Source organism: Leucoraja erinacea, chromosome 28, assembly GCF_028641065.1.
Source record: "Leucoraja erinacea ecotype New England chromosome 28, Leri_hhj_1, whole genome shotgun sequence".
Taxonomy (NCBI): domain Eukaryota; kingdom Metazoa; phylum Chordata; class Chondrichthyes; order Rajiformes; family Rajidae; genus Leucoraja; species Leucoraja erinaceus.
In genome coordinates, this window is record NC_073404.1 from 1089408 (window position 1) to 1107351 (window position 17944).

Genomic DNA, 17944 nt, shown 5'->3' on the forward strand with positions numbered 1-17944 from the left:
AGACCAGTGGTCAGATCTCTAACACCTCCTCCTGGACCATGGCCCTCAACGAACAGCAAGCCACTGTCTCCTGGACTATCAGATTTTATACCGTCAGATCTCCCCACTACAGCCTTCAACCTAATAGTTTAGTTTAGAGGTAAAGAATGACATAGGCCCTTTGACCCACCAAGTCCACCAATCATCAATCAGCTGTTCACATTAGTTCTTTGTTATCTCAATCTCTCAGTGCAGTTTAGTGTAGAGATACAGTGTGGAAATAGGTCCTTCAGCCCCCCGAGTCCACACCGACCAGCGACCACCCATTCACACTAGCTCTATGTTATCCCTCTCTCATCCACTCCCTACACACTAGTTTGATGTTATCCCATTTTCCTATATACTCCCTACACACAAGTTCTATGTAATCCCACATTCTCATCCACTCCCTACCACTAGGGGAAAGTTTATAGCGGCCAATTAACCTACAAACCCAAGCACCTTTGGAATGTTGGAAGAAACCAGAGCACCCGAAGAAAACCCACGCGGTTACAGGGAGAATGTGCAAACTCCACACAGATAGCATCTGAGGTCAGGATCGGACCAGGTTCTCTGGTGCCGTGAGGCAGCAGCTCTCCCGCTGAGCCACTGTGCTGCCCTACATATGTAGCTGCTTCCATCTGGTATGGTTGGACTTACAGAATAAAATGTTTCCACTTTTCTGTAATCTGAGCAGAAACATCCCTAGCTGGTGTGAGAGGGAGTGAAGTTGCCCTTACCCTGGGTCCATGCAGTCCTGTATGTCAGCCACCCACGAGTGTTTCTGCAGCGAGTCAATGGTCTCCAGGATGTACTCCACACCATTCTCCACCTGTCGCACAACAAGTCACTCTAGGCATGTAGGATTGCACACCAAATGATCACTGCATGCACATGCACAATATTGTAATACAGCAGAGAATGCTTTGGATCACAAGTATGTTTCTTGCTCTCTTCCCACCCGCTAAGGAAAGAACAAACATACAGTGATTATCAGAAGCTCATATCCAACACCAATTATTCATGAAAGATAGACACAAAATGCTGGAGTAAGTCAGTGGAACAGGCGGCATCTCTGGAGAGAAGGAATGGGTGACGTTTCGGGTCGAGACCCTTCTTCAGACTGAGAGTCAGGGGGGAGGGAAACTAGAGATCTGGAAGGTTATAAAGAGCATGTAAGGTGTGAAAAGGACAGATCAAAACAGACTATGGTCAAGGAAACGTACAATGGTTCATTGTGTAGGAAGGAACTGCAAATGCTGGTTTAAACCAAAGGTAGATGGAAAATGCTGGAGTAACACAATGGAACAGGCAGCATCTCTGGAGAGAAGGAATGAGTGATGTTTCGGTTCGAGATGTTGGGTAGAAGGGTTACTCCAGTATTTTGTGTCTATCTTCGATACGATGGTTCACTGTTGGCAGACGGGACGGTGACAACAAGGTATACAAACAGTAACATTAATCAGGAGGACAGTGAAACTAGTAGAGAACTAGGGTGGGTGATGGGCGGGAAGAGAGGGAAAGCAAGAGATACTTAAAATTAGAGAAATCAATATTCATACTGCTGGTTTGTAAGCTGCCAAAGCAAAATATAAGGTGCTGTTCCAGCAATTTGACACAGTAAAGGAGGCCCTGGCCAGGAAGGTCAGTATGGGAATGGGAGCGGGAGTTCAAGTGTTTAGCAACGGGGAGAACACGTAGGCTCAGGCGGACTGAGTGGAGGAGTTCAGCGACCAAATCTGCGCTTGGTCTCGCCGATATATAGTTCACACCTGGAACAGCAGATACAGTGGATGAGGAGAGGAGCAGTACTACCAACCAGTCAGAAACTTGCAGCAATTACTAATAGAAAGGGTGAGCCAATAAGCGAGTTCGGTGTTCCGACTGCACATACCCAGGTCATAGGTCACAAGCCAAAAACAGTCTCAGCACAGTGATGCTGCATTTTGTGCAGACTTGCGTTTCGTCCGTGGTCAGGGTTGGGCCCGGCTCTCCGAACACTGCGGGTGCTGTTGGGCTGTCCCCGTCACCTCCCCCGTATCCTGTCCCTGACCAGAGGTGTCCAGGGTGGCCCTGGGCTGGTGGGGCGGCCCCGGACATGCAGCCTGCACTGCAACAGCTGGCTCGAGCTCGGCTCTGCCTGTCCCACTGAGTGGGCCAGCGGCCCTCCACCTCCACCTCCCTCCCCTCAGTCCGACACCGAGATCCTCCTGAAGGTGGGCAGCCGCCAGCCCTGCTCGATGATGGGTGACTTGGATCCGTTGCTGCTGGAGTGGTCCTGGCCGGAGAGAGACTTGGATCCGCTGCTGCTGGAGTCGTCCTGGCTGGAGAGAGAGTCTGCGGATGGGCTCCTGTCGGCCATGGGCAGGCCGGGCTCCCGCTGGTGCTGCTGGTGGTGGTGTTGCTGGTGGCAGCAGCAACCTCCTCCCCCACCCTTGCCCAGCCCTAAGCCCAGGCCAGCACCGACTCCAGGTCGGGGCTGAAGGCCACCCGCAGCGCAGTCCAGTCGAGCGCCGGGCTGGAGGAGGCTGAGCCCAGGCTGGTGCTCTGGCGCAGGCGAGGCCGGGGCCTGTACTCCTCCTCGGGGTTGTGGATGAAGTGGCAGTGGGTACCGTACCGATGACCTCTCTTGGACCCACAATACCTCATCTCTGGTCAAGAAGGCTCACCAGCGTCTCTTCTTCCTGAGGAGACTAAAGAAGGTCCATCTGTCTCCTCAGATTCTGGTGAACTTCTACCGCTGCACCATCGAGAGCATCCTTACCAAGTGTATCACAGTATGGTATGGCAACTGCTCTGTCTCCGACCGGAAAGCACTGCAGAGGGTGGTGAAAATTGCCCAACACATCACCGGTTCCTCACTCCCCTCCATTGAGTCTGTCCAAAGCAAGCGTTGTCTGCGAAGGGCGTTCAGCATCGTCAAGGACTGCTCTCACCCCAACCACAGTCTGTTTACCCTCCTACCATCCGGGAGGCGCTACAGGTCTCTCCTTTGCTGGACCAGCAGGTCCAGGAACAGCTTCTTCCCTGCGGCTGTTACATTACTTAACACTGTACCTCGGTGACTGCCAGTCACCCCCCCCCGGACACTCCTTCCACCAGGAAAAAATAATAATTGCACTACTATGACTGTATGCACGTAAATTATTTATTGCTCATATTCAATGTCGCTTGCTCATATTCTATTTTGCTCTTCTAGGGAAATGCTAACTGCATTTCATTGTCTCTGTACTCTACACTGCACAATGACAATAACATTTGAATCTGAATCTGAATCTGAATCGCGGAACGGGTTCCTCCGGAGTTGGAGCAGGGTTGGGCTGGAGTATGCCCTTCTTCTTCTTCGTGCTTGCTGTGGGCCTGGGGCTCCTGGTGTCATTGGTCCGGGCTGTCGGTTGGCCCGGCGGGAGAGGCGGAGGTGGGCTGGAGTATGCCCTTCTTCTCGGCGCTGGCTGTGGGCCCGTCGACCTGGGCGGGGATGGGACACTGGAGTGGGGCAGGGGGAGGGGGGGGGGGGGGGGGTGGTGCTGGAGGACCGGGAACGATCCAGTGGCGGTTCGGCAACGCTTGTGGCGCCGGGGATTCGGGTTCGATCCTGGCTACGGATGAGGCGCGGTCCTGTGTGCATGCAGCTGCCGAGAGTCACCCCCCCCCCCCCCCCCACCCACCAGGCTCCCACTTGCATCTGCCCCCTCTGCCTCTTGACAAATACAAACTTGAAAAAAGACTAAAAATCGGATCCAAACTATACTCGTTTCATTTGATTTTTATTTATAGTTTGACCTTTGACGGATCCCATGATTCCTTGCGTTTTTTGGAATACTGAACTCGTTTATATCCCCTGAAGGCATTGTGGGGAAAGAAATTAGGGTCACAGAGTCTATGCCAACAGTTGTGTTATGGAAGTGTGCTATTGGAAGCTAGTGCATGCTTCTGATATACTTCTAATAAAGAGAGCACTCACAGTATCCCATTTGGTCCCTAGCCTAGGTACCTAGGTAGGTCGGTGGGGGCGCTGCAAGCCGGCGCCCTGTCAGCAGTGTGTCAGTTTTTTTTCAACTTTTTTTCTTTTTTTAGTATGTTTTAAAGTATGTTTTTTGTGTTTCTTTGTGTGTGTTGTGTGGGGGGTGGTGTGGGGGGGTGAGGGGGAAACCGTTTCGGTCGCCACTCCACGGAGAGGCAACTTTTTCCAGGATGCCTCCCCCGTGGCCTAACAACGAGGATCGGGCGGCCTTTCCCGGAGACACGCCCGGGGCTTCAGCGGCGGGGGCAGCGTGGACTCTCGGGGTGGAGCGAGTGAGCCCTCGCTGGGGCTCGCCGGAGGGAAGCGCTCCGTTTCGCTGGCCCGCGGCAGCCTGAAGCCGCGGTCTGCAGAGTTCCAGCTGGCGCGGCGTCCGCAGCCCGGGATCCCTCGTGGGGACCCGGGAGAAGAAGGAGCTTCCACCGCCAGCCCGCGGTCAACTTCTACCGCGGACCCGGCGTGGACTTACCATCACCCCTAGAGGGGAGCTTCGACCGCCGGCCCTGCGGTCTGCGGTGCTTCTGGCTGTGGCAGGGACTTTAAATCTTCGACTGCCGGCCTGCGGCTAAAACCAACCTAAAGCCGCGGTCTCCGGTGGGGAAGAGCCAATCCTGGACTGTCTCTGGACTCTGGTCCCGACCACGGGGGGAAATGGAGGAGGAATGGCCAAATTTTGTGCCTTCCACCACAGTGATGAATGCTGTGATGGATGTTTGTGTTAAATATTTATTGTGTATTGTGTGTTCTTTATCATTGTACCGCTGCTGACAAATTCATTTCACTTGCACTTTACGTGCAATGTGACGAAATAAAACTGATTGACTGATTGACATGACAATAAAGTATCATTGAGCCTTCTCTGCCTCAGTTTATCAAGATACCACTTAAATGTTGCAAACATTATTTTTCTCCATCATCAGGCAGTGCATTCCAAACTCCTAGCATTATTTGGGTGATAAAATTATTTCCTGTGTCCCCAAATTCCAACCTTAAACCATGCTCTTTTTTAGTTTATGTTTAGTTTCTTAGATACAGTACAGAAAGAAGTCCTTCGGCCCACCGGATCCGCCCCAACCAGTGATCCCCACATACCAACACTATCCTGCACACACTGGGGATAATTTACAATTATACCAATCCAATTAACCTGCAAACCTGTACATCTTTGGAGAGATGGAGGAAATCAGAGATATCGGAGAAAACTCACGCTGGTCATGGGGAGAACGTACAAACTCCGTACAAACAGCACCCGTAGTTAGGATCAAACCCGGGTCTCTGGCGCTCTAAGGCAGCATTTCTACCTACCGCTACGCCACTGTACGGTTCTCTGGTTTAGGAATCTCTGCTGTGGGACAAAGTAGATCACTGTCTACCGTACCCCATGGAACTTAGAACAGGACAGCACAGGATCAGGCCCCTTGCCCACAATGTCTGTGTCAAACATGACATCAACATAAACTAATCTCATCTGCCTGCAAATAATCCATATCCCTCCATTCTCTGCATATCCATGTGCCTGTCTGAAAGCCTCTTAACCACTACCATATCTGCCCCACCACTACCCCTGGCAGCATGTTGCAGGCACTTAACACCCTCTATACTAAAACAAAACTTGCCCCTTTCACCTTATATCTATGTCCAATCTTTGCCTCTCATCATTTTATATATTTCTGTCAGGTCTTCCCTCAACCTTCGGCATTCCAGAGAAGGCAATTCAAGTCTGCCCAACCTCTGCTTGTAGCCAATAACCCCTAATCCGGCAGCATTCTGATCAATCTCCTCTCCAAAGACCCCACATCATTCCTGTTATGGGGCAACAGAACTGCAAACGATACTCCAAATATGGCCTAATGAAAGTCCTTTAAAGTAGCGTTCGTAATTCCTGACATACTCAATGCCCTGGCAAACATACCCTGTGCCCTCTTTACCACTCTATCTACTTTTGAGGGAGCTTTGGTCTTGGATCCAAAGATCTCTCTGTATATGCAGGTACATGATAATTTCATAGAATGCTAGAATTGTCCTGCACCAAAACAATCCTTTGGCCACCAGGTCCATCGATGCTCATCCCATTTGCGCACAATAGACCTGTATCCCTCCATACCTTTCATAGCTATGTTGTAATTATATCTCATAGCTATAATTGTACCTGCTGCCAAGGGAACGGCTTGCGTTGGGGGAACGGGTGAGTGGTGAAATCTTGCGTTGGGGGAGCAGACCCAACGGGTCGACACCTGGTCTAGTCTCCTTTAAATTTCTTCCTTCTCATCTTAAAACACTGCCCACTTGTTCTAAACTCCCTGCCCAGAGAAAAAAGATCCTAACTATCTAGGTATGTTACAAAACCTACCTGAATCGTCATTGGGAATCTGCCCTCAGCCATGGCCGCGATTTTGGCGCTGTTTGGAGGGGGCGGGTTTAAAACGCGATTTTTACTAGGCTGTACTAATCGCACATGTTCAGCCTAGTAAATCATTAACGAAAAATCGCTGCAAGACCCGGTCGCAAAAGGTATTATTAGTTTTATAGGCCTCGATAATATAGTTCTAATAGTTTTAAAATTACTGTTTCATTCCGCAACCTCTCGCAGCCCCAGGGTTTTATAAAGCAAACAATTAAAGGTATGTACCTTATTTTTACATTAAATGGGGCATATATATAACCCTATATATCAAGTTATCTATAACGAATAGTTCATTTTGGGCTTTTTATATCCCGCAGTATTTTTCTCGGCATTTGAGGGCACTAATCCAGCGCTATGTCAACGTTCTAAACCAGCGCGTTCCACATGAACCCACTAGAAATCCGATTTAAATGGGCATTTATTTACAGCAATTGAACACTAAATTCCTTCCATTTGGCCTATAAATTAATGTAAATTAGATATAAAAATCATGTTATATTGTGAATTATTTGTGAATAATCTTTGGACACTTAGGCTATTTAAAAATGTTAATCTTTCCTTAAGAAATGGGCTTTTGATTATCCAAGATCACAGCTTTTTTGTAATGTCCATTGAAAATCAATAGGGAACAAGATGCTAATTTCCGAGTATGAAAATGGTCATAACTTTTTTAATACTTGAGATATGAAAGTGAATTTGGTGTCAAATTAAACTTATTGTTATGCTTTATCTGATGGGATAAATTGCAGACTTGATTTTTTAAATCTCAAAATTTTGTAACATTGCTAAACTATCTATCCGATCAAACGTAAACACACCACTCGGACTCCTACATTCCAGTGAGACTAAACCAAGCCTTTCCAATCTTCCCACATAACGACAGCCCTCCATTCCAGACAATATCTTGGTGAATCTCTTCTGCATGCCCTCGATTATGACAGGTGCAAACTTTCTTTCAATTGGAACATAGTTTAGTACAGTACAGGAACAGGCTCCACAGCCCTCGATATCTGCGCTGACAATTAGTTTATTCTCCAATTTTAAGTAACTAAACCTATAAACATTATCTTACCTTTTTCCTTTTAATCTCTGGCCTATCCCCAACCATGTGTCTATCCCAACCCCCGCGCACCTATATCCATCCATCACTTGGCAAACTTTGTCCAATCGTCATCCCTCTTCTAGTTTTCTCTCTCCTACTACAATCAGTCTGAAGAAGGATTCTGACCCAAAACAATCCTTGTTCTTTAGAGATGCTGCCTGAGCCGCTGAGTTACTCCAGCGCCTTTTTCTTGTAAACCAGCATCTGCAGTTCCTTGTGTTTCGGGTTACAGTATTCCTGCTGAACATAATACCACGATGAACTCATCATCTCCAGGCATTTGGTCCATATCCCTCGATTCCCTACATATTCATGTGCCTTTCCAAAAGCCTATTATACGCCTCTTTGTATCTGCCTCCACCATCACTCCTGGCAGCATGTTCCAGGCACTAAGATTAGACACATCCTCACATAACTACAACATATGTCTCCTTTGCAAACATATTAACCATATCGTACACATTCACATCCAAGTCATGAATATATATTCATAAGGGTCCCAGCACCACTAGTTGCAGACTCAAATCAAAAAGGTATCCTGTCGACACTAACCTCTGCCACCTTTCACCAAACTCATTTTGGATGTAATTAAGCTTAGATTAGAGATACAGAGCGGAAACAGGCCCCTGGGTCCACTGAGTCCGCACCGAACAGCAATCCCCGTACACTAGCACTATCTTACCCACACTAGGGACAATTTACAATTTTTACTGAAGCCAATTAACCTACAAACCTGTACGTCTTTGGAGTACGGGAGGAAAGTGCAGCGCCACTGTGCTGCCTCATTTAAACAGCTCAACCTCATCGAATGTTTTACTAATGTCCTAAATGACAATTGCCCTGCCTACATCAATCTTCTTAGTTATTGCCTCAAAAACTCAAAGCAAATTTGTGAGACAGATATTCCCTGAAGAAAGCCATGGTCCGCCCGTATTTTAAAATGTACATCTTTCCCATTTCTTAAGCTTTTCCTCTAGTAATTTTCTTATTACTGATGCAAGGTCCCTGCCCTGTAGTAACCTGGCTAAAATCACCTCCCAAATAAAGGAGCAACATTTGGCCATTCTCAAGTCTGTAGATGCCACCTGGGGTTGGTGAAGATGCTAACATCTGCCATAGGCCCAGCAATTTTCTCCCACAGCTTCCCTTAGCTTTGTGGAGATTTATCCATCCTTCAGCAATCCAAGACATTGACTACCTCCTCTTTAGTAGCGCCCTGCTACAGACCATCAATGCATCACTTCCTGAACTCATGATTACCAGCAGAATGATGGGGCTGGGCCAACCAGCGATCCCCGCACACTAACACTATCCGACACACATAAGAGACAATTTACAATTTTATGAAGCCGATTAATCTACACACCCGTATGTTTTTGGGGTGTGGTAGGAAACCGGAGCTCCTGGAGAAAACCAACGCATGTCACGGGGAGAACACAGAAACTCCATACAGACAGCACCCGTAGTCAGGATCAAACCCGGATCTCTAGTGCTGCAAGGGGCAACTCTACCATTGTGCCACCTTGCTGCCACAAGATGCTAATCCTAAGCATCCTGCTAGATTTAAAATATTACAAAAAGAGGGTAGGCATCTAGAAAGGTAAAGGCGGAATACAAAAATAGAGATGCAATGCTGAGGCTCTGGTCAGGCCACATTTGGAGTACTGTGAGCAAATTTGGGCCCCATATCTAAGGATGGCTCTGGAGAGGGTCCAGAAGAGGTTTACACAAATTATTCCAGGAATGAGTGGGTTAGCATATGATGAGCGTTTAACAGCACCGGGCCTCGATACGCTGAAGTTTACAAAGTTGAGGGGGGAACCTCATTGAATCTTACAGAATAATGAAAGGCATAAATAGAGTGGATGTGGAAAGGATGTTTCCACTGGTGGGAGAGTCTAGGACCAGAGGTCATAGCCTCAGAATTAAAGGGGGCTCTTTTAGAAAGGGGGTGAGGAGTAACTTTTTTGGTCAGAGGGTCGTTAATCTGCAAAACTCATTGCCACAGAGGGCTGTGGAGGCCAATCAGTGGATATTTTTAAGGTAGAGATAGACAAATTCTTGATTAGAACAGGTGTCAAAGGTTATGGGGAGAAGGCAGGAAAATGGGATTAGGAGGCAGAGATCAACCATGATTGAATGGCGGAGTAGACTCGATAGGCCGAATGGCCGAATTCTACTCCAATAACGTGAACTTGTATGGTATGCTTGCCTTCATTGCTCGTGGCATTATAAGTCAGGAAGTCATGATGCAGCCCTATGGGAGATTGGTTAGGCCACATTTGGAGTATTGCGTGCAGTTCTGGACGCCTTATAACAGGAAAGGTGTGGAGACTCTGGAAAGGGAGCAGAGAAAGTTTACCAAAATGCTGCCTGGATTAGATAGGTTAAACTACAGGGAGAGGTTGGTTAAACTTGGATTGTTTTCTCTGGAGCATCAGAGGTCAAGGGGAGAAGATAGAAGAGAGGGGTAGACACGGTAGACAGTCAGAACCTTTCTCCTCAGGGTAGGAAAGTCCAACACTAGAGAGCAGAGCTAAAAAGGTGAGAGGCGGAAAGGTTAATAGAGATGTGCGGGTGAATTTTTAGTTTTTATCTATCAATCCATCTCTCAACACAGAGTAATGGGGGCCTGGAACACTGCCAGGGGTGGTGGTGGAGGAGGCTGATACGATAGTGCCGTATATGAGACTTTTAGAAAGGCACATGAAGTGCAGGGAATAGAGGGATATGGATCATGTACAGGAAGATGAGATCAGTTTAATTTGGCTTCGTGTTCAGCACAAACATTAAGAGCTGAAGGGCCCATTCCTGAGCTGTCGTGTTCTATGTTCTAAAGCAAATGGTGCCAGAGTTGAACGTTGATGTAAAGATGCAGATGGAAGCATGTTGTGAAGTGACGACCCCCATTGATAGAAGTATATCAAATCATGAGGCATAGATAGGGTAGACTGTCAGAATGTCCCTGCTGTGCTTTGCTTTATAAAAATGATATTTTTCAACTGACAGGTCACAACCCTTTGAGTGAAAAAATGCAATGTTTTTTCCACATCAGGGAACACTAACTGTACCATTAATTGATCCTTGCCGGAAATCCAGTAGACTGTAATTGTAAAACAGCTAAACTTTGGAAATCTTTGTCAGAAACCAATTATGCTTTTCCCAGCTGAATTGTGCTTCAATATACTGTGAGAGGAATTCCCATTAAATACTTATATTCTGCTGATAATTCCCATGGTTTATACAGTGATTAAGTCTGTCAAAATGCCCGATAACCTTAGATTTAAGCGTTGGTTGGTCTGAGTGAAATACGCAATCCCAACGGACAGGGTCCTCCATAATTTAGGATGAAATGAAGGCCAACAAAGTCAGTGCATCGACAGTGTCAGAGGACAGAAGAGACCTGTATATACAATTATGGGAGGCATAGATGGGGTAGACACAATCTTCTTCTGGGGATGAAAAAACTGTTTTACAGTGAGAGGGGCAAAGTTTAAAGGAGATTTGCAAAGCAAATTTTCTTTTACACAAAGAGTGGTAAGTGTCTGGAACATAGGTGGCACAGCAGCAGAGTTGCTGCCTTACAGTGCCAGCGACCCGCGTTCCATCTGACTACGGGGGCTGTCTGTACGGAGTTTGTACGTTCTCCCTGTGACGGCGTGGGTTTTCGCCGAGATCTTCGGTTTTTCTCCAACATTTCAAAGACGTACAGGTTTGTAGGCTAATTGGCTTGGTATAAGTGTAAATGCATGTACTGCAGGCACTGAAGAAAACAAATGGCATGTTGGCCTTCATAACAAGTGTAGTCGAGTATAGGAGCAAGGAATTCCTTCTGCAGTTGCACAAAGCCCTAGTGAGACCACACCTGAAGTGTGCACTTTTGGTCTCCAAATTTGAGGAAGTACATTCTTGCTATTGAGGGAGCGCAGCATAGGTTTACACGGTTAATTCCAGGGATGGCGGGACTGTCATATGTTCATAGAATGGAGCGATTGGGCTTGTATACTGGAATTTAGAAGGATGAGAGGGGTTCTTATTGAAACATATAAGATTATTAAGGGATTGGACACGCTAGAGGCAGGAAACATGTTCCCGATGTTGGGGGAGTCCAGAACCTGAGGCCACAATTTAAGAATAAGGAGATTTAAGGCCCTGACCCACTTACGTGTCCATGGCACGCAAATTCCGCAACCTCATCGTCGCGTTGAGGTGCACGGGCATCATATGGCCACGTGGGGCCGGTCCCACTGAGAAGCGCGGAGGGTTATGTATTTGTGCGCGACATCACGCGGGACTACCAAATTTTTGTAGCGAACGAAATCTTCGCGCGCCAACGGCTTGTTGCGTAACTGACGGCCAAAGACCCTGGCGCGAAGCAACGTCTCCAACAGCAGCAGAAGCAAGCAAATGATCGTCGAACTCGGCCTGGGGCTCACGGCTGTTGCAGTCCAGATCCGCCCCCACTCCTACTCCCAGAGCGGGGCAAAGAAAATTGAAGATAGACACAACATGCTGGAGTAACTCAGCAGGACCGGCAGCATCTCTGGAGAGAATGCGTGACGTTTCAGGTCAAGACCCTTCTTTCAGACTAAATAAGAGTCTCGACACGAAACGTTACCCATTCCTTCTCTCCAGAGAAGCTGCCGTCCATCTTCAAATGACGTCACGCGCTCCAGACGGCTGTGCGGGCGCATGAAATCGTGTGCGACCTTCGCGGGACCGTCGAACCTCAACTCGACCACGAGGTCGCGTAATTAGCGTGCCAAGGTCACATAAGTGGCTCAGGGGCTTTAGAATGGAGATGACGAATATCTTTTTCACACAGAGGGTTGTGAATCTGTGGAATTCCCTGCCTCAAAAGGCAGTGGAGGCCAATTCTCTGTATGCTTTCAAGAGAGCGTTGGATAGAGCTCTTAAAGATAGCGGAGTCAAGGGATATGGGGAAAAGGCAGGAACGGGGTACTGAGTGTGGATGATCAGCCATGATCACAGTGAATGGTGGTGCTGGCTCGAAGGGCCAAATGGCCTATTCCTGCACCTATTGTCTATTGCCTATTGCGTGCGGGGATTGTGGGTCAGTGCGGACATGGTGGGCCGAAGGGCCTGCTTCCGCACTATATCTATTAAAAAAACTTTTAAAACGTGCTGCCGGCGGTGGTGTTGAGTCAGATAGGATAGCGGTACTTCAGAGACTTTTGGATAGGTCCATGGATTTGCCTGGAATGGAGGGATATGTGCAGACAGATAAGAGTTTGTCTTGGCATCATGTTTGACATAGATATTGTGGACCAAAGGGTCTGCTCGTGAGTTGTAATGGACTTGAGGAAGCGAAGCAGTACACACGTCCCAGTAAACATTGATGGCATCAAAGTAGACATGCTCGAAAGCTTCAAGTTCTTCGGAGTAAATATCACCAGCAATTTGTCCTGGACCACCTATATTGAAGCAATGGCCAAGAATGCCTCTACTTCCTTAGGCGGCTTAGAAAGTTTGGCATGTCCCCAACAACTCACCAACTTCGACAGATGCCCCACAGAAAGCATCTTAGCAGGATGCCAAGCTTGGTTTGGGAACAGCTCCAGTGAAGACCACGATATATTGCAGAGAGTTGTGGACGTAGCCCAGACCATCACGCAAACCAACCTCCCTTCCATGGACTGCATGTACACTTTATGCTGCCTCAACAAAGCCACTAGCATAATCAAAGACCAGTCTTACCCCAGTTCTCCCCTCTCCCATCAGGCACGAAGTACAGAAGTTTGAAAACGCATAGCTCCAGATTCAGGGGCAGATTTTCCAAGCTGTTATCGACTGAGGGGAATTGAGCTGATGGTGGCAGGATGGGAACTGAACATCAATGTTTCCATCCCAAAGGCGAACAGGAGACCCACGGCTCCAACTAAGAAGCAGCAGACAGGGGACCGAGGTTCTTGCATATATTTGCAGCAGACAAGGTGAATAATATGGCACTGTAGAGCGAGAATATGTATCAAAGCAAGGCACATCGAGATTATGACCATGGAATCACGGAGAGATACATCATGGAAACCAACACCATGCCAATCATCATGTTACATTAATTTTACTCTAGCCCCCACTTTATTCTGTCCTCATTCCTGTCAAACAGGAAACAAGTATGCTGGTTCACAACAATGGGCAAAGTGCTGGAGTAACTCAGCGGGTCTGGCAGCACCTCTGGAGAACATGGAATGGTAAATTTTCTGCTTGGGACCCTTCTTCAAAGTGTTGCATTGCGTGCTTTGGGCACAATATAGGGAAGAAATAACAACTTTGAAAAGGGTGCAAGAGATTTACCAGAACAATCTCAGGTTTGAGTGATCTTACTTTGGAGAGATTTCAATTAGGATAGAGGAGCTTGTGTGTGGCTCTAAAGGAGGTATTTAAAAATCACTAAGGGTATAGACATAGACAAAGAACCAGGATAGAGTCGACGAGCTGAATGGCCTCAACCATGCTGCGACTGTTTAGTTACTGGACTCAGTTCATAAGTGGTTTAGTTTAGTTTAGAGATACAGCACAGAAATAGGTCCTTTGAACTACTGAGTCTGCGCCGATAGTGTTTGGATACACTAATACTATCCAACGCACACTAGGGACAATTTACAATTTTATCAAAGCCAATTAGACTACAAACTTGTCCGTCTACGGACGTTCTCCAACAAAAGGGAATTCCAATATCCAGGAAGTGTCCAGCTTTGTCCTGCCTCTCCTCTCTCCCAGCTTTTTCCCCACCCCCTGCCTCTTGCACAATCGGTCTGAAGAAGTGCCCCAACCCAAAACGTCACCCATCCATGTTCTCCAGAGATGCTGCCTGACCTGCTGAGTTACTGCAGCACACTTGTGTCCTTCCAGGAAGTACCCCTGCCTTTCCCAACCCTTCTAATCAGTCATTTCCCAGGCCCCAGAGGGAGGTGGAAAGCTCTTGATCAACAGATCGTATTACTCATGCTACAATGTAGCGGTGAAATTGTAAATGGGGAAAAAGGGAAGCTGTACAAGAAGAATACGACAATAACCGTGGGTAACCCGCTTATCGACGGCCAAATCACAACAGGAATTTGTGGGTTGACCAGGAGCAGCAGTGTGGCCCAGACTCGACCCAGGGACAACAGGGTTACAATTAGTTATGTGTGAGAACGTGTTAGGGAGCAGGGGTCACAACATGAGAATTCCAAATACGGCTCGGGTCTAAAACCAGTCTCCTCGACTCAAACAAAGGCACGTATGAAGAAGGGTCTCGTCCCAAAATGTCACCCATTCCTTCTCTCAAGTGATGCTGCCTGTCTCGCTGAGTTACTCCAGCTTTTTGTGTCTATCTTCACGTATGAAGAAATACGGTGGAGTTATCTGGATACGCAGGCTGAAGTAAAGGTCACTAGATACGTAGTCACAGTTAGTGCAAAACACCCAGAAAAAATGATCCTTCAATTAGAGAGGGACATAAAAGCCAAGGAAAAAATGAGTTTAGTTTATTATCACGAGTACCGACGTGAAGCAAAAAACTGGGTTTTTATATTGCTTGCTACCCAGTCAGCGTAAAGACTATCCATGATTACAATCGAGCCGCCCACAGTGTACAGATGCAGGATAAACGGAAATAATGTTTAGTGCAAGATAGAGCCCAGTAAAGTCAGATTAAAGATAGTCCGAAGGTCTCCAATGAGGTAGATGGTAGGTAAGGAAAGCTCAGATTGAATCAAAGACCAGAGTAAACAAAGTAATAAACACTGATGGTGCAATAGAGGACTGGGAACTTTTCAGAAACCAGCAGCAGAGGACAAAAAGATACAAGTCCACCACCGATTTTCCCGCACCCTTGGTTCCAGAGCCTTGCTGGATTATCCCAACAGAGGTCATGACCTCAGAGGACCCACAACATTGGTCTCGGAAGTTAGCTATGGGAATGGTTCTGCCAGCTCCGGCTGGGCTGGAGTTCCACAGCCTCCGGCCGCAGGGGGCAAATTCCACTGGCACGGAAGTCCTGATGAGGTTAAAATTAGTCGCCTCACTCGGCCTAGGCTCCACATTTTCGGGGACTTCCAGGGGCCGGAGGGGGTTTGAATTGATTGAATAGAATTGAATTGAATAAATGTTATTAGCCAAGTATGTATACATACAAGGAATTTGTCTTGGTGCCTTTCTTTTCAAGTGCACTCTCGTAATTTTGTCCGGATTAAAGGAGGTGCTGCACCTCCTGTTGCTTGAAAACCATTGGTGGACCTGCACTAAAGATGGAAAACATGGATTATGAGAGAAAATTGAAAAGTAATAACAAAGCCAACAGCAAGAGTGAACAGAAGAAGAGGGGTAAAATACAGGAAACTCTCAGCCAACTCAAATTTCACTGCACCAATTGGTGTATGTGACAATAAATGTCCTTTGTCTTTGTCTTTGTCTTTTCTTGGCTTTGCCAGAGATCAGAGGCGTTGAGGCCTGGGGCAGGACAATGGTCACATTGGAGACAAGAGAATGCAGCTGGGAATTATCAGGGCATTGGCATAGAACAGTCAGGCAGAACCTTTCTTCAAACTTTTCTTCAAAGACAATACAGGGAGAAAAGATGAGGTACAAAGGTAAGCTATCCAAGAATATAAAGAAAGATAGTAAAAGCTTCTTTAGGTATGGGAACAGGAAAAAATTAGTTTAGACCAAAGTTGGACCCTTGAAGACCGAAAAAGGTGAATTTATTATGGGGAACAAGGAAATGGCAGATGAGTTGAACAGGTACTTTGGATCCATCTTCACTAAGGAGGACACAAACAATCTTCCTGATATAGTAGTGGCCAGAGGATCTGGGGTGACAGAGGAACTGAAGGAAATCCACATTAGGCAGGAAATGGTGTTGGGTAGACTGATGGGACTGAAGGCTGATAAATCCCCCGGGCCTGATGGTCTGCATCCCAGGGTACTTAAGGAAGTGGCTCTAGAAATTGTGGATGCACTGGTGATAATTTTCCAATGTTCTATAGACTCAGGATCAGTTCCTATGGATTGGAGGATACCTAATATTATCCCACTTTTTAAGAAAGGCGGGAGAGAGAAAACAGGGAATTATAGACCAGTTAGCCTGACATCGGTAGTGGGGAAGATGCTGGAGTCAATTATAAAAGATGAGATAGCCGCACATTTAGATAGCAGTAACAGGATCGGTCCGAGTCAGCATGGATTTACGAAGGGGAAATCATGCTTGACTAATCGCCTGGAATTTTTTGTTAATGTAACTAGGAAAATGGACAAGGGAGAGCCAGTGGATGTAGTGTACCTGGCCTTTCAGAAAGCATTTGATAAGGTCCCAATAGGAGATTAGTGGGGAAATTAGGGCATCTGGTATTGGGGGTAAGAGTGCTGACATGGATAGAAAATTGGTTGGCCGACAGGAAACAAAGAGTAGGGATTAACGGGTCCCTTTCAGAATGGCAGGCAGTGATTAGTGGGGTACCGCAAGACTCGGTGCTGGGACCGCAGCTATTTACAATATACATCAATGATTTGGATGAAGGGATTCAAAGTAACGTTAGCAAATTTGCAGATGACACAAAGCTGGGTGACAGTGTGAACTGTGAGGAGGATGCTATGAGACTGCAGGGTGACTTGGGCATGTTGGGGGAGTGGGCAGATGCATGGCAGATGAAGTTTAATGTTGATAAATGTGAGGTTATCTACGTTGGTAGCAAAAACAGGAAGGCAGATTACTAACTAAATTGCGTCAAGTTGGGAAAAGGGGAAGTACAACGGGATCTGGGTGTCCTTGTTCATCAGTCTATGAAAGTAAGCATGCAGGTACAGCAGGCAGTGAAGAAAGCGAATGGCACGTTGGCCTTTATAACAAGAGGAGTCGAGTATAGGAACAAAGAGGTCCTTCCGCAGTTGTACAGGGCCCTAGTGAGACCACACCTGGAGTATTGTGTGCAGTTTTGGTCCCCTAATTTGAGGAAGGACATTCTTGCTATTGAGGGAGTGCAGCATAGGTTTATAAGGTTAATTCCCAGGATGGCGGGACTGTCATATGCTGAGAGAATGGACATGTACACTCTGGAGTTTAGAAGGATGAAAGGATATCTTATTGAAACATATAAGATTATTAAGGGTTTGGACACGCTAGAGGCAGGAAACATGTTCCCGATGTTGGGGGAGTCTAGAACCAGGGGCCACAGTTTAAGAATAAGGGGTAAGCCATTTACAATGGAGACGAGGGAACACTTTTTCTCACAGAGAGTTGTGAGTCTGTGGGATTCTCTGCCTCAGAGGCCAGTTCTCTGGATACTTTCAAGAGAGAGCTACGTAGGGCTCTTAAAGATAGTGGAGTCAGGGGATATAGAGAGAAGGCAGGAACGGGGTACTGAATGGGGATGATCAGCCATGATCACATTGAATGGCG

At 47.0% G+C, this 17944-nt stretch overlaps 1 protein-coding gene across 4 annotated transcripts in view; it reads right to left on the reverse strand.

Annotated features, from left to right (window-relative positions):
- The window catches only part of LOC129710497 (SH2B adapter protein 2), an 89053-nt gene that overhangs the window by 42196 nt on the left and 28913 nt on the right, over positions 1-17944 (reverse strand). For all 4 annotated transcript variants that reach the window (XR_008725685.1, XM_055657456.1, XM_055657455.1 and 1 more), the window contains exon 5: positions 759-850. Coding sequence is in view for 3 of the 4 variants with exons in the window: in XM_055657456.1 (XP_055513431.1) it covers positions 759-850 (92 nt within the window). In the remaining variant the exon portion in view is untranslated. The remainder of the gene's footprint in view (positions 1-758; positions 851-17944) is intronic.